General features: G+C 44.0%; 1 protein-coding gene across 9 annotated transcripts; it reads right to left on the reverse strand.

The window, feature by feature from the left end:
• On the reverse strand, positions 1-19,771 carry SERBP1 (SERPINE1 mRNA binding protein 1). 9 transcript variants are annotated; one of them, XM_050900508.1, is made up of 10 exons: positions 19,312-19,767; positions 15,838-16,000; positions 14,752-14,889; positions 14,539-14,634; positions 13,868-13,942; positions 11,351-11,528; positions 8,055-8,102; positions 5,332-5,505; positions 4,275-4,313; positions 1-3,025 (listed from the first exon to the last, which is right to left on the reverse strand). In XM_050900508.1, the coding sequence occupies exons 1-10, from the start codon at positions 19,706-19,708 to the stop codon at positions 2,969-2,971; spliced, it is 1,365 nt and encodes a 454-aa protein (XP_050756465.1). In that variant the 5' UTR covers positions 19,709-19,767; the 3' UTR covers positions 1-2,968. The 9 variants fall into 9 exon arrangements, with proteins under 9 accessions (XP_050756465.1, XP_050756466.1, XP_050756470.1 ...); XM_050900509.1 differs by having other exon boundaries at positions 14,539-14,610; positions 19,312-19,764; XM_050900513.1 differs by lacking the exon at positions 14,539-14,634 and having other exon boundaries at positions 19,312-19,769.
• Positions 19,772-26,798: the final 7,027 nt, after the last annotated feature.

Below are 26,798 nucleotides of genomic sequence, written 5' to 3' on the forward strand. Positions count from 1 at the left end.
TCAGCTTTAGGCATATGTCCTGCGTTTATTAAAACAAGAGGCGTGGCTATGCAAACCGATCTCCACGGGCAAAGAGTCATTACAGTTAAGAGCGGTCTCAACTCCTCGAACTGCAAACACCATATATTCACACTGACTTCTGATGTTTCAGAAGAATTTATGCCCTTTCCCACACAGCTAACACTTGCATTTCTTAATCAGTCTTGTTTCCTCCCAGCATCAGTGGCATTCAATCCGTAAGATGAACTTTCATGCTCAAACCTGGCCATCGTCACATTCAAAAGCCAATTTGCACCATGTGCTTCTCTCCGTTTCTCTCCAACTTTTTCTGCTGACCATCATTTTCAAATTGTTCAGATTTTAAAAGGTCTAAGTCCTCTGGATTTGGCGTGACAGCAAAAGTAGCAAGCAAGAGGACAGAAAATGTTACTAAAGAGCAAGCTCAATCGTAAGCAAGCTACTCGGGAGACATTTTCCCAAGGCAAAGTCCGTTCCTGGCAATGGAAATGCCCGGGCACCATTACCACAGGCAGACTGGACCTCCTGGGGCAGAACCTAGATGAGACGCTATTTACCTAAGTGGTTTCATTTCCATGTGTTTTCATGACATTTTTAAAAGAGCATGAAAATAAACCTTTATTTCAGTTAACACCCACCAATATTAAAGATATATGTTCACAGTTTTAGTTCTCGACACAAATGGACTGAAAGAGGCAAATTTACATCTATCAGAACAGCAGACGGACCAGTTGTAAGTACAAGCTGTCTTGAAAATCATACGTGACGTGCCATTCGGGAAACTGCTCTATGCTTTAAAGCAGGAGAAGGGAAAGCTTCTGACCAAGTCCGGCTAGCAGGGCCCCAAACGACTGACTGGCTGGCCCAGAAGTCATCTGGAAAAAAGGCCGAGTGGCAACTGAAACAGCAAATATACAGTTTGGATAAGGGGAGGAAGGTTTATGTTACAGAGAAAGCTTTTCCCTAAGTGTGTTCCTGCGTATCAAGGCATCGGTTTAAATGTATTATCCAAGGTGTCCCTAACGCTGGAACTGCCACACATTCTACCCAACCACAAAGGGAGAGGGAAGAGGAACAACTCAGTGCTGGACCTGCAACAGCCCCCACGCCGAGCACCTCTGCAAGATCAGCTCAGGGTCAGGAGAAATGAACCAAGAGATTTTACCATCCACTGTTTGAAAACTTGCCTCCTTCTCACAGCCTGGTACTTTTAAACTATAGGTGAGTGCACTAGAAGTCTAATCCAATGATATTAACAGTGGTTTACAACAAAAACTTTTGTAGAAAATAGTTCAGATAAAGCAAGCCAGCTAAACACCACAATTAAGGAGTCTGATATTTCATATTCAAAGGTCTCCAATACTTTTTGCCTGTCCTGTACAGCTTTTAAAAAAATAGGGCGTTACCTTTTGTTTTCTATCTACCTAGTTAAGAAACTACAAATATGTTATAAGCTGTCCAAAGTGTAAAACATCAAATAAAATGAGAAACCTGTTTCTAGGCTCCTAACAAATGCTGCAGATAAAAACCCTAAGAAACCCTCTTTATTAGTCATTCTCTCAACTCCTTTTGTGTCCTGAAGTGGTAATGTTCCTGTTCACAGGGATTAAATTAAACCTACAGCGAATTTCTGCGGGGGTAGAAAGGGTTTCTTACAATCGCTCTCTGAAAAAACATTCATTTGTCAGCTAGCAATCAGATCTCAAACACTGCACAAATCCAGAACAAAACTTTGACGGAAAGGTTAAGTGTTGGGGTTTTGTTTTGCATCTTTTTGTTGTATGGCGCACAGACTGCAATGTCCCCGTCTGAAACGGTTAAGCCAAAACTCCCTCCTGCCAGACCCAGCCAAGGCCTGTGGTTTCTTCTTCAGAAGCCCCGCCGCTGTCGGAGCAGTGCTGTGGCTACATCAGGTACTGATGTACTTGTGTCAAGAGGCTGTGCTGCTAAATTCCACATCCCAACCGGAGTCCAGACGGACTACCGGAGCAACAGCTACCACCTTCCCCCACCTCCCAGCTCCAACAACAGGAAAGGTTACTCCCGTCTACAGGGTACCCTCTCAAAGAAAAAGCATAGGTAATTTAAAAACGCCTTTTTTTTTTTTTTTGCCAACAAAGCATCTTCTTCTGTTGAAGGGAGGAGGAGGGAATAAAGGTAAAAAGGGCGAGTGAAAGGTGTAATACATTAATTTTAAAAAACTGTTTAGACCAATTATCCACACATCATTGCTGGATCAATACACAGGTATTTAACTATAAACCAATGTGCTTTGAATCTTTTTCAAGTATCTGGTATCAATTTTGTATAAAGATTTTGTGTAAACAAACTACCAAATATAGATGAAAAATGACTGTTTTTCCAAGTCTGAAATTAAGCATTAAAACTAAAGTACTCCAGGAGTTAGTATTCCATACAGCACTAACAGTCTGCCAAATTAAAATTTCACATATTCCAAAAGACCATGGGCTGATAAAAATCTGCTAAACAGGAATTAAGGAAACGGAAATAGTGTGCAATAATTAAAACCCAGTTTGTAGTTTGGGGAAAATGTCTAAAATCCTCAATTAAAAAAAAACCACAAATGAAGTGAAAGCTTTTAACTGGTACACACTGTTCACACCTATATTTCAAGTTTGGAAACGCATATTTTCAAGCAGCAATACAAAAAAGTATCCATGAAGAATGCATAATCTCTGAAAAAATTATGAAAACATCCCTGCTACCATTACATTTCTAAATACAAAACTGACTACCATATTGTTGCTTCTGTGTAGCGAGAGAAGTTCATTTTCAAAACAGATAAAATTCAGTCTTTAGGTGTGAATGGTATGAATGACAGTCTCCTCTTTTTTTTTTTTTTAAATTTCTTAGTTGTTTAGGATCCTTAAGCATGCAAGCCTCGGAGAGGAAGGCCCGACGAGGGCAGGGTTGGCTTATGACATCCAGTTTAGGACAGAGCTGGGAAAGCCTCTGGGTCATCTACATCAGGAGCAGAAGCACTTGACTGAAAGAGAAACATCAGAAAGTTATTACCTTCAGCGGCATCAAGCCCTACTGCGTTTCTAATTCTTCACACATTACCAAGTCCTTCCATTCGCCAGGCAGACACGGGCTCAGCGCACAGCTGAGCTGGGCAGCGTGAGATGTTAGCACCCCTCAACTGCGGGCACACGCTGGGGCCCCGCCAGCGGGCACGGGGACAAGGTTAAGGCTCCGTCCCTGTGCAGGCAGGCTGGGCGGCACTTCCACGGGGCAGGGGCAGCTGCAGGCAGGAGGACTCCCTGCACCCCAGACAAACAGGGGTGGGAATTCTGCCTTTTTAAAACTACTTTAACCCAAACCCTATTCAATTGGGAAATACTGGGATTCAAAGAGGTATACAGTACAGCAGAGTAAGCAGTCTAGTGCTGGACAAATTACTACAAGAGCAACTTCCCCCCCATGTTAAGCAATTTTTTTTTTTTTATTCCAAGGACTAGAAAGTCTCTTATACTACTTTTTGAATCAAAGCTTTCTGAAGAGGCATTACAGGCAAACAGACCATGTTTGCACATGATTACCGCACAAGGTTATGTCTTTTTCCATTCTTAAAGAGATCCCTACATGTGGGCTTACACTATTCTACTAGCACATAACCATCAACTCTTACCGAGGGACATGACTGAAGTGTTAGAGAAAAGGTCTATTTTTAGCACAAATTAAGTTTCACACGTTTAATTTTTCCCCAGTCACAACCTAGCTGTCGATAAAAAGAATTTTTGTGCCAACCTAGCCGTAGAAATTCATACATTAACCACGAATCTCCTCAGTACTTCCCAACAGTTTTTTAAAAGGCTCTGTACCACACCTAAAAACTAGTGCTGCAGTGAAATGCAGAAATTAAGTATTTTAGAATACTCTTCACTTTGTCCATCAAGGATGCAGAAGAGAAAAAGAGTAGGAAGAGCCAGGATAGTGGAATTTCCTGTAAACATACTCATTTATCAAGAGATATATTTAAATCATTCCAATAGAAGTTGTATCAACACCTATAGGCAAGACTAAGACACTCCAGAAGTGCCCAGCCCACACAAACTAGAGTTAAAAAGTAATAGCAGGGTCTTAAGCCTGCAGCCTTAGTATCTCCGGTTGTCCATTACAGAAAAGCAGAAAGCAAGCCAAAAAAGCCAATCCACTGCAGGAGGGGAGCTACAGCCCCTGCAGCAGAAGGGCCTCGTTCATAGGTAATGCAAGTGCCAGCAGAGATCACCAACCTGGTTGGGTGTGTGGATCACGTCAAACTCCTTAACCAACTGGAAGGAAATAAACAAAGTCAACATAAAATAAGCTGCAGAAGAGTTTTTAACTACTTTATGACAGCATTCTTGAAAAGCAAGATGCCATATTAGTGAAACAACTCAGAGCAAACACCACTACCATTTGATTTCAATTCCTTAAAATTTTCTTGTATTGATATCAGGAGAGAGTTTTGCAACTAATAAACCTAAAACTTAAAGTGATCCAGTGTAAAAGAGAAAACAAAGTCTGTCCTAGAAGAGACACAAATGAGCAAGTCTGGTCTATGTGAAGAAAGCCACACCACACAGACTGAACTCACTTTCTAGTGAGTAACAATTTGATTAGATGCATTTAATCCGAGTAAGTGATCCATATTAAATCAAATCTTTACTGTAGCTATACTACAGTACTTCAATTTTACATGTTCTCTCCCCAGCCCCATTCAGTACTTTTCCTGAGTATTTCCTTAGGGCTTTAGGACTAGACGAGGAAAAAAAAAATTACTGAAGATTAGAAAAAAAGCCCAGTAAGAGTCCTATTTCCACATGAAAACTCTAAATTCCTCAAATTCAAGATATAACATGCAGCCGTAAAATCAGTCTTCACCCCCAACAGGTCGCAATGCAGATATACCGTCCTGACTGCGTCTGAAAATAACTGCTCTAGCACTTATGGCTCTGTTCTGGCACAAAAACAGAAGCGTCTCGCAGTACATTCAGATCTGTCCATGCTGAAGAGTCATTTTTCAGGTTTAGATACAAAGACGGGCACTTTTTTTTTTAATCTAACCTACTCCCCACCCTCCCTTTTTTGTGTTTAATATAGAACACTGCTAAAACAGTCATCCTTTTGTCCTAACAGTAGCCTAGTTTAAAGTAAACCTGTAAGAATAGACGCTAGGTTTTAAAACGCAGTGTTTGTTGTCAGAGCAACTCCCCCAGAAATAAGGAAGACACCTAAAACTATCCGTATGAAAATCCTAGTAACAACTGAAACTAAACTCCTTTGTAGATGAAAGCTGTAGCTACTTACCTTGTCAGTTCTGCCTCCACGGCTGGCCCTGCCACCACGTCCTCGGCCACCCCGTCCCCCTCTGCCACCACGTCCGGGGCGGCCAAGGTCTCCAAAGTTGATCTCCAGCTGGGATGTGATATCGTTTGCTGGCTTGCGGAAGTGATGATCCATTACAGAGTCCTCAGCATGAGCCTGAAATGAGCGTTTCTTCATGAGTAAGAAAAACCACCAAAGAAACCTTTTCATCTGTAGTTGCACTCTTACCACCACAGCATATGTGTTCACCTCCAAATGCACTCCCAAATTGATGATTGGTTACCTTGATTGATTCAAGTTAAAAGACAGTGCAGGAATTGTTAGGAATCAAGTTATACCACTTGTGCAGACAACAAAACCACATACAGGTAATCAAATAAGCACTTGAGCAAACAAAGGTATTTTGCATTTCCAAGGTAATTCAGGGAAGCTCTGGAGTTCCTTCAGAGGAACATGTTTAGGCTTATCCGAGACCAAACTGGCTATCACCAAGCCAGTACAGAACCTCATTTTCTAGCATTTCTCTTCTTCTCACTTCGTATCCTGAGAAATCTTCAGGTTCTATCAATTCATTTCATTCTTTTTAAATACTTACTTGGTAACCCATCTTTATTTTGCTCAATCAGTACTTTACACTTTCTCATTTGCTTAGTCCTGTATAAATATTTAAAACAAGGGAGATGGTAAGAACCCTTTATTGGGTTGCATTAGCCGTAACAAACAGCAAACGAGGCATAAACAGTTCAAACACAATGTAACTGAAGTAGCTAAAACATTAATGCTAGAACAGAGAACCAGTCTCACCAATTACGCTGAAAAATATGACTCTCACAGCCTTTGCCATGATACAACATTCTCTTACAGCTGATGGGTTCCCAGTGAGAAACCTGAGCCTCGAGGAGCAAGGCATTCACCGAAGAGTTACGTCTAACACCATAAATGCTACTATCCAGCACATTCGAGTATTTGAAATTATTACATACTGAACACAAGTGTTTTTAAAGTTTTATTTTTCTATCTTGTACAAATAATTTTTCCATGTGGTAAGTCAGTTTTTGGCACCTATGGCACACACAAAATGTAAAACTGACCACACTGGATCAGACCAAGGGCTTAGTCCAGCACTCTGCCTATTACAAGGCCCAATCATCATGTTTTGGATACATGACAACATACAATGCTTTCTTTTCCTCTAACCCCTTAACTTCTGGCACAGCAATTATCAGTTTGCTTGGTTTTTCCTACAGAAGTGCCATGTGCAAGCTTAAGCCTCCTGACTCTAACTTACTTTTCTTGTGGTGTAATTACACAATGTGCTGACTTTCAAAGGCAACATATTGTGCAATTAAGCCCTCTACCCTTTAATTACCATTTGTGGATCCTTCATAAGGCAGCCAATGGATACACAGAAGTCTGCAGTCAAAAGGCTGAAAGCTGCTTTCAGGGATTCCTTGAGTCAGTCACAAACACCACAATGTACAGAGCCATAGAGAGCCTTCTCCCCCACCAACCTAATCACCCCTTTCCGTGCCCAACTGTACGTTTGGCCTCCACAACGTCCTGCAGTCAAGGGCGTTAATTAGACACAATGAGAAATACCCCTCCATGCTGCCTTATTGCAAACATACTTCACCGGGATGTATTCCATGGAACAACTGGTCCCCATCCCACACTCCTGATTTTATAGATTTGAATTGTACACCCTTCCCTCAGAGACCTCTTTCCCAAACTTAGGAAGTTAGCCTAAGCACTTATTTTTCAGAGAAAAGTCATTCCACATCTCAGCCTGACATGGCACCACTCAAATGTAAGTACACCAACAATTTGCGAAACAGTTCACGATCCCTTTTGTTATGCTTTTGATTCCTTTCTTACTACTTAATATTTTATCTACAGTTTTGATCACTGCAGGGTATGAGATTATATTCTCAACTTATTGGTAGTCATATGACATTCTCTTTTGTGAGAGGTAGTATCAGTGGATTTGTACAATAATCCTGTGCATTTCCTTCCCTACACTGTTATTGCTTAAAAAAGAAACACTACAGTCTACCAAAACCATTGTATTTTCACAACTTAACTTTGGTTTAACCACTAAACCAACAAATAGCAAATTCTGTATGTAACCCGATGATTTCTTTATCCAAAGTAACTAAAGCTAATTTAAAATACCAATAAAAGACTTGGCATATTCTCCTCATCCTCTTCTATCACTTAGGTGACAACATACAGTCATAGACATACCGTACAGATTGCTTATTCTGAATCACCTTCGAAGCATTTAATTTATATGTATTGGCAACTCTCAATACTGCTCTGATCTAATAACTGATAGCTTCTTGAAGGCATTGCTGCACTTACGGGTCTTGGGGAAGGCTGTCAAAAATTAAGAACAAGCTACTAACAGAAAGGGGGCCAAAGCAGACAGTGAGATATGGAAAAATAACAGCAACAACAAAAAATAAAAAGACTCATGATAGAAGTGCTTATGATAAGGTTTGAATTCAGCTGAATTAGGAGCAAGGGTGCTAATTATGAAGGGTCCTATATGGTGCATAGTTAGACAACAGGCATGGACAGAAGAGCTCCGTATTGTATCTACTTGTATTCTCTCTTTTTGTGACTTCTTAATATCCAGACCTTCATTTTAGAAGGGGCTCATATTAAAAAACAGGTATTACCAGTTAGATATAAAGGATCAGTACCTCATTTGACTCCAGCAGACTCCCCTGCATTTCTGTCATCGCCTTTGTCTGATGAAAGTTGCGTGTCCACGCCAAAGTGACAAAAGGAACAAAGGGAGAAAACAAAAGGAAGAAATGAGACTCAACTACATACAGAAACAACAGGTAATAAGGTCACATGAACTTGCTGGATACAGATGTCACTGAGCACATGGAGCAGCAAAAGGATGAGATCAACAGCTGTGCAAGCATCCAGAAAGACTAGAGGATGGGCTACACCACAGGCGTGGAGACAAGAGAAATCTCAGATCGATACCAAAAAAGTTTAACACAAGCTGCTGGAAACTCCAGTAGAGACCACGCATGCAGGCTGATCTCTAGCACACCTCAGACACACTGCGTACAGAACTAGACAGATAAGAAGGTGGGATGTTTAAAATTGCTGTTAATGAGAAAAGGTTTCTGCACAGCCTTGATTCAAGAGTCATTCCTCCAAATGTTGAGAAGATGAACTATTCTTTTCCAAAACATATTTCTCAGTCTCCCTTTGCAACCTCCTCTAAGGAAGCGATTAGATTAGCAAGAAAGTTTGAAGGCATAGGAAAGAGGCACAGCACAGCAGATACATAGAGTAGGAACTGATCTACTAGTGTATCAATCTTTCCAGGAGACTTGCATCCAACTTTTTGAACAAATTTTCAGATCTCTCCACAACGTAACTTCTTCCCATTTTTTGTTCAGCTGCACCAGCAGAACTTAAAAGACTCAAGCCACTAAACCAGCTGCAGAGAAGGAAAAAAGAGGATCTCTATTTTATGGCATAACCCAATCTCCTGGAAAGAATCTCATTAGACTAGGGCTGCCAATACACATGGATTTCATATTAAACCAGCAAGAATCTGAGATAGTATTAAGAGTTCATTTTACACAAAGTATCACTTTCTAGTAATTGCATAGCAAATGTGAAAAAGAGGAAAGACCTCAGATAGGGCCAAGCGTTTCACCCTTCAGTTAAGAGCGCAAGTAGGAGGAAGAGGAGGACAGCTCTTTCACAAGACTAAGGCAGATGAACAGTACTAGATCCTCATACTTCCTTTTCCCAGACTCCTAGGGCATTCTCCCAGTAGTTCTCAAGCTACAGGAATGAGGATGGTCATCACAACACTTCAATCCAAATTTCTGAGAAAATCTACTGGGGCACATTGCGATTTTTCAGCCGTAAGTACAGAAGATCTGCGGCCGAAACCCAGAATTTACCTATAAACCAAGTCACTTCCACACATCAACTCCCTTCTTATCAATAAGAATCAAAGAAACGTTACATCAACCTTAATTTCACCACTCATAAGTATGTCCAAGAGGACAAAAAGAACAGCAGGTGATTGGTACGTTTTGTTCCTAACTTCCAAATATTCCACTTTCTAAACTGCTCACAAAGGAGCTGCAGTGAAGGCCTTCCTAACACCTGTATTATAGAGCTATCCTGCTGTAATACTTAGCAAAAACCCCACGCTGCTTCCCATGGGATCAGCGAACAGTGAATAAGTGAAATGGGGAGAGACATCTGCTGGACATACAATAAAAGCAGGCTAAAAGCATCTAGATTTAAAGACAGTTTTGGTAATATCTCACTTCTGTGCTTACACAGCAAGGGGCTGTTAACTTCTTATGCAATACTGTTAAAAATATCTGACTCGTTTCTTTGAAGAGAAGTTAACTGAATACATCTCTCAAATAGAACAATCTACTAATTATGTCAGTTCTTCCATGAAAGTAATTTGATTGTTCTCATTGGTTTTGTTTGGGGTTTTGGTTTTTTTTTTTTTTTGAGTTAACTACTGATGCATTTTTCGAATGGACAATACAGCATGGATCTTTCTAGCTTCTAAATTACTCAAGAGTACCACCATCTTATTTACTATCATACATGCAGGTATGTTAAAAAAGACTGTCTTCAGCTAACTAAATGTCAAATAAATCTGCTTCGGAGAGACTGAGGCTGGGGGAACTTGAAGGACTACAGGTTTAGTAAATCTTGATAAAGTACATAAATACTTCTGTTTAAATATACTCTTATAATATACAGCAACACTAAGTCTAACTCAATTTCCCTTTTCTACACAGGGAATCCAGAGAAAGAAGTATTTAATGAACACTTCAATCACCGAACAGCTTAAGGTAAACAAAAAGATATGCAATCATTTAAAGAACTGAACTACCTTACACAGCAAGAAAAGAAAATAGCATGATTGTCACGAAGTCAAACTCATTCTGAGTTCAATGAGATTAGAAATGCAGTTTTCACTAGAAAGTACTACACAGTGCCTCCCCAGCTGTATTATGCCCCCAGCCTACAAAAAAAACCCTGACAAGGTGTGAAAAAGCAGAAATACATATTAGAAGACCAAACAGCATATTACACACTATTTAGTTACTTCAAAGGGAGTCAGAACCATCTGGTACACAGTTGCAGGCCACCAGTATCTTAAGTGGGCCACTTAAGATATTACAGAATGTTAAAAACAAAGATTAAAAACAAAGATTAATGCAGCCCTGCATTAGAAAACAGAGCTCTCAGCACCTCCTTCCTGTTCTGAAATGAAAGGGTATGTCTCTCCTTGACACTCTCACTATCTTGGAACAGAATAATTAAAATTTTGCAATGACAGAAATGAGTATGCTTGAGAAACTACAATTTTAAAATAATTCTACAGCAACTATGTTGAATATCACTGAAGCATACAAATGTATTTCACCTGGTTTCTCAAAAGCTTCAAGGACAGTTGTCTGTATAATATTACAAAACGAGAAGATACCTATGTTACAAACTTAAGATACACAGTTTAGGTATTAAGGTGTCTGAAGCACGACCAGTATTCCTTCAATCTTACGTGTTTAGCAAGCACCATAAATCTGTGTACTGCATAAGACTAACAGAGATGCTAAGTAACATAAGCTTCCTTTTAAAAAAGGCAAATAAATAAATTCGATATTGACAAACTTTTTCTAAAATGCTCGCCAAGAGACAGTCCTTACAAAGTTACCTGCCCAGATGCAGTAGTACCCCAGTCTTACCTCTAGATTATGTCACAGTGTACACCAGCCTAAGGGTACAGGTCAACTGCTAAAACTAACCACAGTAAGAATGGCTACTTATGCTACTGCATAACTTCAGTTTTAAGAGAAACGTCGCTCCCGCTTCATAAACTTTTAGCTACAGGTCAGCATCTCAAAGAACAGAGGTTCCACTCCAAGAAGTGTGTATCAACAGAAAAACCTATACAGTGGATACTAGCAAATATTGAAAATCACTTTACCTCCTCGCTCTTTGACTTGTGAAGAACAAATCCTTTTTTCCATTGCCCATCAGCACCCTCATTTGGTTTACGGATGTTGAACTCAACTTTTGCACGATCCTTACTTTGAATAGCTTTCCACTCATCCAGGGTCATTTCCTTAGGACCTTCTTCCTTAACTTCTTCAACCTCATTCTCTCTGTAGTGAATTCATGGATATTATGATCATGACTTAGAACTCACATTCTAGATACAACAAATTCAAAATCAGTGGTTAATTGGCAACATTAAAAAAAAAACGTTTGTCAAGTATTTAGCAGTTGAGGCGTGTATAAAAACCCCTCACTTCCACCACTCAGAAAGCACACATGAAAACTCATCTCCTTTAGCCAGAGTGCCAAAAAAAAAAAAAATCACAGCCAGACACCTTTAAGCAACTAAATGGTGAGCACAGCAAAACATTAAAATTAACACTGACCCATACCATCTATTCACCACATTAATGACAATTTTCTTTACAAATATGAAAACTTAACTTCTGCAATGGACTGGTTTGGAGCTTCCCCCCCCTTTTTGAGACACCTCACTCCCAAAGGTTCAAGTTAAGGTAGTGAGAGCACCTGTTCTTACCACAATTTTCAAGTTTTTTAGCTTTTTAAAAACCAGAATTTAATCAGCTTTGGACAGTCTGCTTCCTTTATTGAACCAAAGACAATTATTAATTTCCCAGCTAACTGTAACAACTTCTACTTTCAGCTAACTTGAAAAAACAACAGCATACAACTTAGTTACTTGTGCAATGTCACCTCATTGTAAATCTCTGGTGCCTCTACCTTCTGCCAAGGAGCTATTTTTAAGTAAAACACACAACCACTATGCTCAATAACAGATCATGTTCCAACTACACAGGCAGTCAATCCTCTAGTTATTCTTCAGTGCGTTTATGCAACTACATTTCTGATTTATAGAAAACTAGTGCCATATATGTGCAGTAAAAAGATCATGAAAGCCTCAACTTAAGAGAAAAGGTCTTAATTTTGCAGCCATTAATTTTGATGTAATAATGCAGAGGTTTTAAGTCAAAATTACTGTATTTCGATTTTTTTCTCGTTCTGTAGGACAGAATGATTTTTGACATGGTATATATTCATTTCCATATTACCCCTCGGCATTCTGCACATTTTACTGCAGTAAAATGTCCTACAGTTCTGCTGAAACATTTAGGTTAGAGATCCACACCAAACTAGCCAACTTGAAAACTAACCCACGTAAAGATGCTTTTCTAGAAAGATAACTGATGGATTACAACAGATGTGTTATGCTTAAAACTGAGAAAAGTACACATTTTCTGCAGACTGGAGGAAGAAGAAAAAACCCATACAAATAGCCTGCAGGATTTTGCAGATAACCGATCCGCACACGCATAGGTCAGTATCTGGTCAAACACCAGGACACTGCTACTAATAAAGATCCAGGAAATACTGCAGACACAGTAAATTTAATATATCCTGATTTCCAATAATTTTTTTAAGGACTAGCTAGCTTGCTTGCATTTTCTGACCAATGCCCAAGGTGTAATTCCTTAAAAATTCTCATACTACTTCTGTATACAAGACAACCTTAACCTTGGACCACCACAACCTTGGAGAAGTAATAGCATTTAGTCTTTTTTTTAGTTAAGCTAAATCCATTTCTTATTCTCTACACAGTAACTGTACCCTCTTTACCACTAACCAAAGTTATTAATGAGGAAATCAAGCTATAGCAAACTCCACATTAGAAATCTCGTGCAAACAAGTATTTCAAAATTCTATCTCATCTGTTTGCCATTTTCTTTTGAATCCACCGTAAAGCACATTCCTCATTAAAATACAACATTTTATTGTATTACACTACCATAAAAACTTGTATCACATTTTTACATCAACTGTAAGTATCACTATTGCGCATTCTGCTTCTCTAGTTACTCTATTTCACTCATCCAGTCCCTGGTTTCTTCTGTAACAGTGTCCAAGTGGAATGAGAAGCAATCAAGTTAACCACTTTGAAAATCGCCTGCATACACAGAAGCTGGAGAATGAAAGAGATACAACCTTTCTTCTACAGGCTAGTCACACAGACTCAACAGTTGCTTTGAAAAACTAAGTTTAAAAAAAGTTGCCTTCCACTGGCAGAAGAACATTTCGTCCCTTTTGCTTGGTTGTTCTACCTAGTTATGAGCACAGAGGCTTTTGGATTCGGTACTTAGGAGTTGCAATCCCAAGACCCTAAGCATCTTAGAACTGATTATTAATAACTAAATCTGAAAGTGACCTAAGAGCCTGCATGACACTAATGAACAGTTTCACGACAACAATTTTTAGACAGGCAGTTTTTACAGAGACAGTCTTTCAGCACCACTGTGGATAATTTCACATCTACTGAAGAAAATATAATCTGAGTTTGGCAAAACAGAAGTAGGAATACATATCAGAGGTTAAACGCAAAGTAATACTACCTTTGAAGCAATCAAAGAACATTAAGAGGGGTACTACTCACTTATTTTCAGAATCAGCAGGCGGATGTTCCTCTCCCTCCGGCGTTTCCTCAGTTACAGCCGACTGATCCAATTCACTGCAATTACATAACGTTTGGAGTTTTGTTTTTTAGAAGTTCATCTCTATTTAAAGCTACATAAGATTAATGACTAAGTTCTATAGTGGATTTACACAACCCACTCTTCTTTAAAAAGAACTATTTCATTAAGGATTGGTGCTCTCTGTGCTTTTTAAATTCTAGGCTTTCCACCTTCCTCGTGGTTTTCCCCAACACTTACTAGTACCCATTCTGAAAGCCTCCCGCTGTACCTTTAGATACAAAATGGATTTGGGTATTATAAATACTGTTTTCAATGTAATACTTGTAAAAAAGCATGCTTAACCGAATGCTAAAATTGAATTGTTCTCTTTCTAGTAAAAGAATTGTTCAAAAACCAGCACAAGACCCCCCATTCCAAACTTCCCCAAAATTCTGGTTTTAACAGTGAAGCCATCTCTTACATTACAAGAAATCGCTAATTTTCTAAATCCTGCAAAGGCTGCTTCAATAGTGTAGCAAAAATTATCAAAATCAAAGGCAAAAAAGGCAGCTAAATCCTTACATTTTGCAAGCCGTAAGAATTAGGATTAACATTCTGCTAATAGTTTTCTGAGCAATTACAGATTACTAACGTTAGCTCGTCTTTGACGGTTCCCCAGTTGTGTGATCCACTGCCACCACGCTTGTCCTCATGCTTTAGGCCGCTGAAATGTGAATGTGAAACAGAACTAACAAAACTGAGTTAACATTATAGTGTCCAGATACAGAAATTCAAAGGCAAATTTTAAAACGTGTATTAATTGTAAAGAATAGCCAAAAAACAATAGAAAAAGTTAAAGACTTACGATCTATCGCTGCCACTATGTCTGTCAAATTCACGTTTGCCACGAGAGTCAAACCCATCTCCTCTGCCCATTCCACGTCCGCGTCCACGTCCTCTTCCAAGTCCACCACGGCCACGCATAGGTCGGTCAAGAATGGGTCTAGCATGGAACAGCCAAACGCGAATATTTCACCTCCAAAAATTTGCAGCATGGTTTTTAAGGTTGTTTTCTTCTCTTTTCAGAATTTTCTTTACTTACTTTTCCTTTGATAATTACTGTTTGTAACTGTGTTGACGCTCTAATTTCAATGCCAAATTATTACACTGAAAAAACCCACATATATAATGCCTGCATTTTAGAATCTGGAAACAAATGCTCAGAAGGATTACTGTTTGTTTGCATCTTCTGGCACTAAAGTCCAAAATTTAGTGTTTGCATTGTGTTACATAACTAGCTGATATCACAATTTCAATTTAACTCGCATTCATCCAACTTACTTTTAAAAGGATTTTAACTTTGGCTACTAAAATTTTAATATTTGAACATTACTTTCAGAACACGTGAATTCTGGATCCCTCATGATACTCAAGACACTTCAAATCTTGACTAGACATAAGATGGCTTCACCACTTCCAGATCTGAAGCCACTGCAGCCAAGGTGTGAACACCTACATGGACAAACTTTTATTGGCATGAAGTCAGCTGTACGGATTTAAGCAACAGCTGTAACAGCAAACAAATCTCATCCTGCAGGCAACAGCTATACTCAAGTTCCTTTCCTGAGCTATCTGCTATAGATTTACAGAGATATGATGGATATCTTAATGATTTAAACCATAATTTCAGTTACACCAATGGAACTGGTCATGTTAGATCACTCCCATTCTAAAACTTTAGTCAAGTTTGTAAACAAAATCATGGAAAAGGAAAGAAAAGTGTTATAGTCTGCATGACATACGCTCTTCTTGTGACTGTCAAAAATTTAATCCAATCAATTTAATTTTGATTCAATCAGCTGTTTGTTTTTTAACTTAGTAGCAGAAGGCAGGACAGCCCCTTTCTATCAAAGCTAGGACAGTTCTTTGTCATGCAAGACAAAATTCTTACTTATCAACAGAAAATTCTCCTCCTTCGCCTTTCTCATCAGCAGGTTTATCAAAGCGGCGCTCACGAGGAGGTCGTCTCTCCGGTCTCCTGTCAATAGGCTTGCCTTCACCCTGCTGTTGCTGCTGCTGCTGCTGATCAGGCCTCCGGCCAATACGTCTTATCCCTGAAACATTAGGCGAAACACATTAACGGAATGTGGAGCTGCTCCCGGAGAGATACTGACTCTAACGCCGTAAAACAATATTGAAGGTAAGCTGGAATTGAAGTTTTTCTTCTAGCCGTGTGACTAGATAATCTGAGAAACAATACCTTTATAAAAAAGTCACTGTAGATCATTTGACTCTTCTTAGTCACATTTTTACGCAGCATTTCAATCAAATTGTATTTTGTACAAGTGCACACTCTTACAATATTGTAGGAAACAAAACCTGTCAGAGCACACAATACATTAGTAATCCGTGTTAAAATGACAGGGTCAATTTTCAAAGAAGAATCAAGGTAAGCAAGATTTTTTTTTTTCCTTCTTCTCTGAAAGGTGCTTTTCAGGTAAAACAAGTGGTTTTTATTTTGATGCGCACGAAAATGAGGTCAGCATCACCACGCTGGACCCAAGTCCCTATGACAGCCACCCTGCTTCATCCCACTGAGCTCTTCTTGGAAACTTTTTCGGCCAGCAGTACTCCCCAGGGCAGGGCCACCCTTACCCAGAGAGGTGTCACTTGCACCCCGATGAGCAGGCAGCCCAGTACCATAGGTACTGGTCAGTGACTAAATGGTGTGTTCATCCACACCAGCCCTCACAGTCCAATACATGCTGCCCGACAAAAATTCACCTCGTTGTGCACTTACTTAAAATAGCTTAAGAATACACTGTGCCACTGAACTGGCTAGCATTCCTCCCTCCCTCTCTATGCCTTCTGAAAGTTTTTTTTTTTTAATATAATAACTTCCCACGGACATTATCTTCTTCACTAAGACAGCTGAAGGATCTTAAATACAGTTTCCTTTTCCACTCATCTGAAAGGCCTGTCTACTCTTCTTTAGAAAGATCTGGACAAACACATTACTCCTTTGTTATACTACTTTCTTGCCAAAATGTTTAGGGGAAAAAACACTAAGCAAACCACCAAGGCTGGCTCAATAATTGTGAACTATCTTTTAAATTAAAAGCTGACAATTTCAATTTTTTTTAAAGAAATAAGTTCCTGCCTAACAAGCAATGTCACATTTGGGTGGGGCTAAAGAAGTTACAGTTGTAATGATATCCAAGCCAACACACCCAAATGAACAATGTCTTCCTTACCTTACAAGCTGTACTTAACATAAAGTTTGCATGACATACATTGCTTGCTAAGTAATGCTTACTCCCTGAGGAAACACAGGGGTTAAACTCACTAACATTTACTTTGAAAAGGACTCTCAAACTAAGGAGGACCATTTCATTTTAAGAGGTAAAGCTCAGCAAGGAAAGAGAACAGGCCAGTGTCACATAGGAGGTATGCTGCAGAACTGGAACGAATAATCCATGTCTTTTGAATTTCGAGTTCAACACCCTCTGCTCAGAAAAACCTGGTTCTTGGTGAAGCCTAACCAAAAATACAACTTATTTCTTTTTCTTAGTATCACAAAGCTTTGAACTGGTAATTCACCAGTCAAATAACCTGCACCTTTACAGAGTAGTGGAATAGTTTTGAACTGCAATGCATGCACACAGGAAACAAACCCCGTTGCTACCATGGCGTTAAACACCTTTGTAGTGTTAGAACTACTGTCCCACACAAAAAATAGAAGTTTTCAAACTGGAAGGTGACCTTGTTTACTACAGTGCTCCACACACACTGCTACAAAAGCAGGCCTGACTTTCTCTGTTTCACTACTATAATAAGCCATGAAATACTTTTTTCATAGTGAAGTAGCGCTTGTTCTTGAAAATGAATGTGAAAACCGGGAGGTAAACATGGACTGCTAGCCCTGCCAAAAACCCTCTGCGTTGTCTTGTGTTGGCCAAAGACACTGCCCATGTTTCAGGTTTAGCTCATGAGGGACAACACCATAATTCTGTATCTGACTGGTATTTCCAGAGGACACTGGCTTAGCAAATTGCCACTCGGGAAAAATTACTGCATTCCTTGCACAGAAAAAACTCTCAAGCGTTAAAGTACAAAAGATCCATAAGCAAAGAGTATTGTAACGCAGTACCTCACTTCTGCTTCTCACAAGGTGTTTTCAAATAACATTTGGGAGGCCCACTTTCTAAAACTAGTATATAAAAACTTTCCTTTCTTAAAAAGCATAAAACATGGTGGAGAACCATTTTGCAACATGCACTGCAGTAAATGCTAAAGTATTAAGAGGCTTTCATGTAGCACTGTGCTCTTCTGAACTGGCTGCGTTTCTGAAAAGATCATTTAGAGTCAAACTGCAGTTAGCAAGTTATTTCCTCACCCACACGTCAACTGCTGTCACCACGCTTTGATGCATTTCAAGGATTCCAATTTAATCAGAGTTCTGACCAATTCGACGTGCACTGAAGTTTGTGCGCGGTACAACTGCCTGCCACGGGACGACATGCATGCACAAAATCTATCCCTCTTCATGCAGAGCTGCGTCCTACTAATTACTTTGCCCAGAGCATATTCGTTTAACCTCTTTATGCTTTCTTTTTTTCAACAAAGTTTCCCGTGTGGGACGTCTTACGGGTTTACACAAACATGGCTGAGAATTCACACAACCTATTGTTAAAATACATACGTGATTCCCACCGACACCGTTCCCTAGAAAAATGACCCAAGTGAATTTTGAAAGGCCCGGGGACTGCCAGACACCCTGTCAAAGACGTCAGGCCACCCGAAACACAATTTAAGTTTAGGATGCGTTGCTGGGATTTTCCAGTTCACGTTACTCTTCTCCCGCGGGCAGCCCTCCCTCCTCCGTGCCCCGCCACGCCAGAACAAAACCTTTCGGCACAGAGGCAGCACCCGGGCACCCCACGCACGAACGAACGAACGACTCCATTTTGAGCGGGCCGGGCCGTGGGGGACACGCCGCCACGTGCGGCCGGGCAGCACGGCGTCTGCACCGGCCACCGCTCCTCCCAGACCTCCGGCTGCCCGGGCCCGCCGCTAACGGGCCCTGCGGACGGGCGGCCCCCTCGAAGCAGGTGCCCCGGGCGGCCTCCCGCAGCCCGCTGGCCCCGCCATGCGCTCCCCCACGTGGGTGCGAGGCCGCCGCCCGCCCGCCCGCCGCGGGCACGGGGCTGCCGCCGCAGCCGAGGGCTCGGCCCTACCCGGGCTCCCCCCCTCCCTCCCTCCCTCTCCGCGCCGCGCTCCGGCGCCTTCCCGCCGCTGCCGCCTTTGTGCGCGACGGGACGCGGCCCCCGCGGGGCGAGGGGCGGCCCCTCGGCGGGGCCGGGCCCGGCAGCGCCGCGGAGCTCGGCTCCCTCCCCCGCCGCAGTCCCCCCGCGGTCCCGCTCACCCTCCTTCCGCAGCGGCGCGCCGGGCTGGCCGCTGCCCTCCTCCCGGCGGTCGCCGGCGCCCCCGGCGGAGGCGGCGAAGGGGGGCAGCGGGTTCTTGCGCTCCTTCTGGGACTCCCTGCGCAGCTGCTTGGCCGCGCTGCCGACGCCGCCGCCGGCGCCCGCCTGGCCCGGGCCGCCGCCGCCGCCGGCTCCACCGGAGGAGTTGGTCTGGGCGCCCGCCGGGCCGCCGCGGGCCCCGCCGCCCCCCTGGCTCCCGCCGCCGCCGCCGCCGCCGCTCTCTTTCCTCCGGCTCTCGGCCGCCCGCAGCACCTCGAAGGGGTCGGACTCGTCATCAAAGAGCTGGTCGAAGCGGTTGGTGACGACGCAGCCGAAGCCCTCCTGCAGGTGTCCCGGCATGATGGGCCCCCGTCGGCGGGATCCTCCTCCGATGCTGCCGGGCCCCCGCGCCCTGCTCGCTGCCGCACAAGATGGCCGGCTCCGAAGAGACCCGCTTCTCTTCCGCCGCCGGGCACATCCGGGCACCTCACCCCGCGCGGGGCACGACGGGAATGGCAGGCGGCCGCCGCCCGCCGACTCCCGCGCCCGCCCGACGAACTACAGCTCCCGGCATGCCCCGCGCCGCCATTGTGTGGGGCCGCCGCGGCGGGGCGGGGCGGGGAGGGGAGGGGCGGGGCCGCCAGCCATCGCCAACGCCCCGGGCCGGGCCGCGGTCCCGCTTCGGCGCGGGTGGGCCCGGCGGCCCCTCACAGACCCCAGCGGCCGCCTGAGGGGGCCCGGGGCCGGTCCGGGGGTAACCCGGAGGTGCCGAGAGCCCTGGAAAAGGGTTTGTCGGTAGCGGTGACATCAGTCCTGACGCCATGAGCCTCTTTTTTAAGCGTCTTTCTGAACTCGAGGCGTGTGCGTCTGGAGCCAGGCGCCATTCGCCTTAGTTCCAGCCCGCTCTCCTCAGGAGCTGGGCGCCTTGCCTGTGGCGGGGGGCTCACGGCCTGCTCCGAACAGCCCGGCGGAGAAACTGGTCATCTCAAGGATATATTAAGGGAAAAAAAAAGCGGGAGAAAAAAAAAAATCCGTAGACTGTTGTTTTGTTGGGTTTTTTTTTAACAAATTCCGCCGTTAAAGTGCAACAAACCAGCGGGGTGTATGTAGAGCCTATTTAAAGATTAAATAATGCAGGCTGGCTGCAACAAAGTTTCAGTTTTTAATTAGCTGTTAGAACACTTTAAGAGCATCCTGATACGCCTGAGTGAAAGCAAGACCCAGTCAGGAATTTACACTTTCACACTCGCGTGTATCCAGGTAAATGCACTAATAGATGCAACTACTGACTATCTCGCTCCGTCCTTCTTCACCATCTTGTTGCCTTACAACAACCAGGTTTAAGAAAAAAAAAAAAGCCTGAAGAGCACGGAGTCACAGACGGACATTTTGGGGTTTCCCAGCCCGAAGCCGTGGGACAGCCACGTGCGAGCCAGCCCTGCGCTGGGAGTCCGCAGGGTTTGTCCCCTGCGACGGCTGTCACCGGACCCGCCGTCAGATCCAGCGCGGACCCGGTGAGAAAGGTGACGGTGCCACGGTGTTCGCTTCGGAAGCAAAACCGTTCTGACATCGTGGTGGCGAAGAGCGTCGCCGTGGGTGCTCGCCGTACCCCGTGTACGGAGGCCGGGCAAGCGCTGAGCGTGGACACAGTCCTTCTGGCGAGAGATCGGGTTAAGGCAGGGACACGTGGCTCTGCTGAAGATACAGAGCGTTTTTGCATTCAAAACCTGTGAATCTGACGCTTCTCACTAGCATTAAATTGCTTTTTAAAGCATGACACCGAGATAAATGTGTGTGTCATTGAAGGCAGCTTCAGTAACGGCGGTTTAAGAGATTTGCTGCTACAACCAATTAAAGTTACTGTTTCAAAACCTGGCAGATTTACCTTGATCTTAGCTGTATAATAAAAATTCCTACTTTCATTAACATTTATACTCATGTAATTAGCAGATATACACAATTAGAAGACAATATCAAGTGAAGATGGTAAATATTTGCAGTATTAATTATAGTTCTATTTATAGTCAGTGGGAATTATATCAAGAGATTAAGACATATTTAACTGGCACAGATTTGACATGTCCTTCTAAACCACTACTCCCTACGCTCACAGTTTGTATCTTTAAATAAGTTGTCAGGTACCTGTTATACCAATACCTTTTGGTACCTGTTAGTATAATTAACTTTATCCTCAGCAAGGATAATACTTCTAATATTTGCCTTGCCTACTCCAAGAAGTTAGACCACTTTAAATAATTGCTTTAGAAATTCATTTCATTACATTTGCTCAGTTCTTGAATGCGCATCGCCCATAAATTGGAGACTCCGCAAACCAGCTGGTTTTAAAAAGTGAGTCCACAGTTTAGTTTCTTCTGTATTTGTCTGAAAATTATTTTGGTTGCATTTATTGTTCTTCATCAGCTTTCCCTGCAGTACCACAGCTGCCTCTGTTCTGCTTTTGGGAGGCCTTTTGCTTTTGGGATAAATCAAATGTCACCAAGCAACACATAATTAAAACTCTTTGTATTTACTGGGCAGATGTTGTCAGGAAAAGCCTTGAACCCATTTCAGCCTCCTGTCCCGTCACACGCACCGAGGCTGCATTGCATCACATATGTTTTATGAACAAAATACAACTGTTTCTCACTTGGAGCCCTGACGCGCTGCTTGCCAGATGGCATGGATGGCTTCTTGTTTATAAGACGGCATTTGCTCACAGAAATGGACTTCTCAGTTGCCTGTCTTTGGGGCTTGGGATTTTTTGCTCAAAGGGAAGTCAGAGCATCTCTCTTTTGCTGCTTTTGCAAGGATTGTGCACATTCAACTTCCCTGAGCTACACTGTAAGCTGACATATATTCCGTATTCCACAATTTTCCAACTGCAGACATGGCATAATAGGGTTTGGGTCACACCTTGAATTAAACACACACAAAACAGATCCAAAGTATTTTAATATAAACTGCGAAATTGATCGTCATGTCGATACAATCACCAACAGCCAGACTTACTCATTCTGTGTAGCAAGAAACGGGAGCTGCAGGGTGCATGGTAGGAAGCTCCGGCTCTTCTCGGGACCATCGCGCGCTTTGGCACGCACCAGCTGCTTGCACGTTGCCGTTTGCAATAAAGAGGCCTGGCAATTAGCAGCACAGGTCAAAAGTCCAAATGACAATGTTGTCCGCTGAATATAATTCACAGTTTTCAGGCACTTCTGGCCATAAGACAACATTTCAATTCATAACATTAAAAAAGGGGTTTTAAAATTTTTAAAGTAACAGGGAGCCTTTACACCGAGGGAGAGTCCTAGCGCCGTACCCATGCGAGCGTCGCACTTCCCCCCGTCACGCGAAGGACCAGCACGGTCAGGACAGCAAAAGTTACCTGGGTTTAAGCCTTGTTTGAAAAGCAAACTCATTAATTGGCACGTTCGTATCGAAAACTCTTGCCTCACTCGGCAGGTGCAGCCTTGCAGGAATCCCAACCTGAACATTGACAGGGCAGCCCTTTCCTCCAGCCCGTTCCTCGGCAGGACTGCAGCCTGCTGTTCTCTCTGGGGAAAAAAAAGAGGAGAAAATGTTCGACTCAAACCAATGACTTCATGAGCAGCAGAGCCGAAAAGCCTGGCTTCCTACACCTGGGGAGCTGCAGGTGGGTCCCACCATGTTCATCGATACCTTGCATTGCCTGGAGGAGCATTGCTCCTCTAGAGACCTTGCCTTCCTTCTGGAGCGTTGCTCCTCCAGATACCTTGCTTGCCTGCTGGAGGAGCATTAGCTGAGACCCTGCCCTGCACCCAGCTGCCTCCTTTCACAGGGCTTACAAGAAGATAAGTTCTTTCTAGTCGTCGTTGCTCTGTTAAATCTGCTCGACGCTGGCCAACAAATTCAAAGGTGACTGGGGGGATGGCTGAGGCTGACAGCTTTGCACATGCATTGCTTCCTTAGGAAGCTTGGCCGAAACGTGTCTTCTAGTGGGACCGCCTCTGTGGACAGAGCCACAGTGTGAAGAAAACACCTTTCACAGTTTGGTTTGGGCTGAGATGCTGCAGACAAGCGAGGCTGGTGTCTGCTCTCCAGCGCGGCTGGCAGGGGCAGCATCCCGGCCGCTGCACGGGGCGGCTCAGGAGAACCACAGCCAGCCACAGCCAAGCTCTCCCGTGCATTGCTTCATGGAGAAACGGCCCCAGCTTCTATTCACACCGCAGGCTGCTGACTGTGGATACAGTTTACTGACAAAGCTCTCCGTTGTGCTGGGACAGCGTGTGCCCCCAGCTCCTGGCTAGCACGGCTGCTGCGCAGGGGCTTCACACCTCTGCATGTCCCGGCCCATGCTGGGTAAGGACAGAGATCGCGCTCCGGCCGGCCGAGGGAAGGACAGATGGCAAGGTCTGGGGCTTTGCTCCTCTCCGAATGTCAGCAAAATTTCTGCCAGAGAAGCATTCATGCACGCTCAGCGATGCTGAACTGCAAGCGATCCTGAAGATCTGAACCACAGACAACCATTGCCTGGGAATTAAATAGCCAAGGACTATTAACTCGGCACTTCTGCTTCTAATCAAGGATGTAACTTTTATATTACGGCTTCCAAATCACTGAAACGCCATGCATCGGTCTCAGGACAGTCATCTCGTTAACGCTGCTTGCTGATGCAGTCGTTAGACGCCAGCAGACAGCATGGGGGTAATTCAAACACGCACAGAAGACTTCCAGGAGCTGGCAGCAAAGACTGGGCAGGCTGATGCAGTTCTCCTGCAGAGCAGAGACTCGTGTTATCGTTTTGCACTGGAGTAAAACCAATATTTCCAACCACCCAAAGAAGTGGATTGCTGGTGCTATTTATGGCTGGGACATGCAATGCTCCTTGGCCGAAGCCGGCCTATAGATAACCTACCTAAGGAGCCGCTCCTGCACTGCTTACCAAAAGAGGCACGGAGTGCTTTCTGACACGCTACACTCTTATGCTATTTTCAAGCTTTGCCAACAGCTGTCGGCTGCCTGCTTATTAAGCAAGAATAGGAAATGCAGCAAGTTCAGGGCAGGGGGAGAAGAATCTGTTTGGGTCCTTGCTCCATTCCCAAGGCATGTTTTTCCTGATTTTTAACTTAAGAACCTTTGTAAATCTGTTTTGCCGGTTTTCTCCAGATGCATGTGTTACTTTGCTGTCAGAACGTACAATATACAGACAAGGAGGAGGTTGCTTGGGGTTTTTTTTGAGATGGATCTTTTCCTAGGCCATAAAAAATACAGTGATTTCTCATACAGAAAACCTTACATTTGCTTCTGAATAAAGTCAAGTATGGCCATGACCTCCGACCAGTAAGAAAAACTTCAGGTATCACATAATCATTGTATGCACAGAGAAACTTAGCAACTTCTTGTTCAGTTTGCTTTGGCAATTGTTTTCATTGGATTTTCGATTTGCTGCACGAAGATACCGAGCATTCAAACCGAGGTGCTCTACAGCCATCATATGGCTTTAGCAGAGACAGCTCAGAGTGAAGGGTGACAGATGACCTATCCCGGGCACTTTTTATAAGCAAAGTTGGAGAGTCTGAAGTAGCAGACAGTCAGTGGAAGACAGCAAGCAGACTACCTAAAACTGTAACTTTTGCAATTACTTTGCATTACATTGCATTACTAATATAATAATAATATTTTTGCATTACTGATTATTATTGCATTACTAATACAATAATAAAGTACATTGCATTAGCTAAGCGGTACCTAATGCTTGCCGGTGCTTGCTCATCGCAGCGAATACAGCAGGTAGCAAGAACACAGAGCACTTGTTACTGAGCTGTTTGCATCAGTGTATTTGTGGTCCATGGATCCCTTACGAGAAGAACTCCCAGAATTAAGCAGCACTGGGCGGAAGGACAGCAGGAATGACCAGGAGAAGTCAGGCAGAGCTCACGAGAAGACACACGATCTGCACCATGCAGCTTTATCCTCCCACATATTCTGCTCATTGTGGCACAGCACTAGATATTTTTTTTCATAGCAGAAAAACCAGCAGTTTCATTATGAGGAGGGCTGTAAACATGTGAATAACAACAGTGCTTCTCCATTAAGTACGTGCACTGAAAAACAAAAAAGCCCAGTACTGCTCTGTGCATTAAAATGTGCAACAGACAAGTGAAGCAAATCATGCAGACGCAGAACTTCGCTTGTAAATTAAGCCAGACTAATTGAGCTCTGCCTGAACTTTCTTCCCCTGAATCCTAAACAACCTGCCAAGCAAGTGTTCTTCCTTAACAGCAGTTAAGGTAAAAGGTATTTTTAGCCTAGAAAACCAGCACTGGAACTTTACAAAGCAGAAGGTCAGCTACACCAAACACTGCTTTTATCGCCTCTGTGGGGCTTATTCCTATGAGCTCTCCTCTACCCACCCCTTCCCCGGGGCTCCCGAGGCCCTGGTGCTGTGGAAAGGGGGTGCCAGGAGGGGCTGGGGTACGCAGGAGCCACCTCGGCTGCCACGATCAAACAGCTCCCTTGGGACCAACCCCGGAGGAGAGGGGGCTTTGCTGCCATCCTAATCTGAAAAGACAGAGAAGGAAAAGAGGAGAAAAGAAAATGTTTCCCCTTCCTAAAAGGCTCAGCAGAGCGCAGGGACGCTGAGATCTGGGTGCTGCAGGACCGAGAGAAGCCTCTGCGCCCCAGCACCCGCCATTGCCATGGGTTAAATAATGCAGTTAGCAATGCTGCACCGAAAAGCTCAGCCCAAGCGTGCAGCAGGTGCCCTGCTCGGCTTGGCTCCCGGCGAGCACCGAGCCCTCCTGCCCGGGCGTCCCCGCGCTTGCAGCAGCCCTCGCCGAGCCGCTCTGGCTGCCGCCGCCAGCACCCACGGCAGCTCTTCTCAGGGTTATTACTGGGGGAAATTAGAGGGTGAAAAAACGAAGGTGCCTCAGCAAAACGGCCAATGGCTGTGTGCAGCAGCGCTGGGAAGACTGGGACATGCCAAAGTGAAACCCGCTGGGCCAGCTGGTAACTGTCTGGGCAGAAAACTGCTCCTCCCTGCTAGCTAAACCTGCCTCCTGCTTCCAGGGGCAGGTTCCCATCTCGGCTGCAGCTGACACGGCCGCTTTCTGCCTGCTGCCGCCTCCCACGTGCTGCCGTCGCCGCCGCTGTGCCGGCACGCCGCCCACGGGGATCAACTGGCAGCTGGATCAGGGCCTCGATCTGGCTGGAAGAAAAAGCAAAGACGCCGTTTTTTTTCCCCCCTGTGTTATTTTCTTTTTTTTTTTTTTTTTAGGCTGGCTGGGTTCGCGCCGCAGCCCCGCAATCGGCAGGAAGGGAAATACGTTAAACCGCGATTGCAGCCGAGCGCGGGGCAGCCCGTGGTTGCACGTTCCTGCGCTTTCAGCAGCAGGTCCAGTGTCAGGAGTTACGTTTCCTCTGCACCTTCCCCGCTGCCTTGGACGGGGCAGCTCAGCCCCTTGCACCGGGCTTG

The sequence above is a fragment of the Gymnogyps californianus genome, chromosome 8 (assembly GCF_018139145.2).
Source record: "Gymnogyps californianus isolate 813 chromosome 8, ASM1813914v2, whole genome shotgun sequence".
NCBI lineage: Eukaryota > Metazoa > Chordata > Aves > Accipitriformes > Cathartidae > Gymnogyps > Gymnogyps californianus.

Coding starts and splice junctions, on each gene's coding strand:
- SERBP1 (XM_050900508.1), bottom strand. CDS start 19,708: ATGCCGGGACACCTGCAGGAGGGCTTCGGCTGCGTCGTCACCAACCGC. Junction 8,103..11,350: donor ACAAGTCAAAGAGCGAGGAG/GTAAAGTGATTT, acceptor AACTTTCATCAG/ACAAAGGCGATGACAGAAAT. Junction 4,314..5,331: donor GTGGAGGCAGAACTGACAAG/GTAAGTAGCTAC, acceptor ATTTCCTTCCAG/TTGGTTAAGGAGTTTGACGT.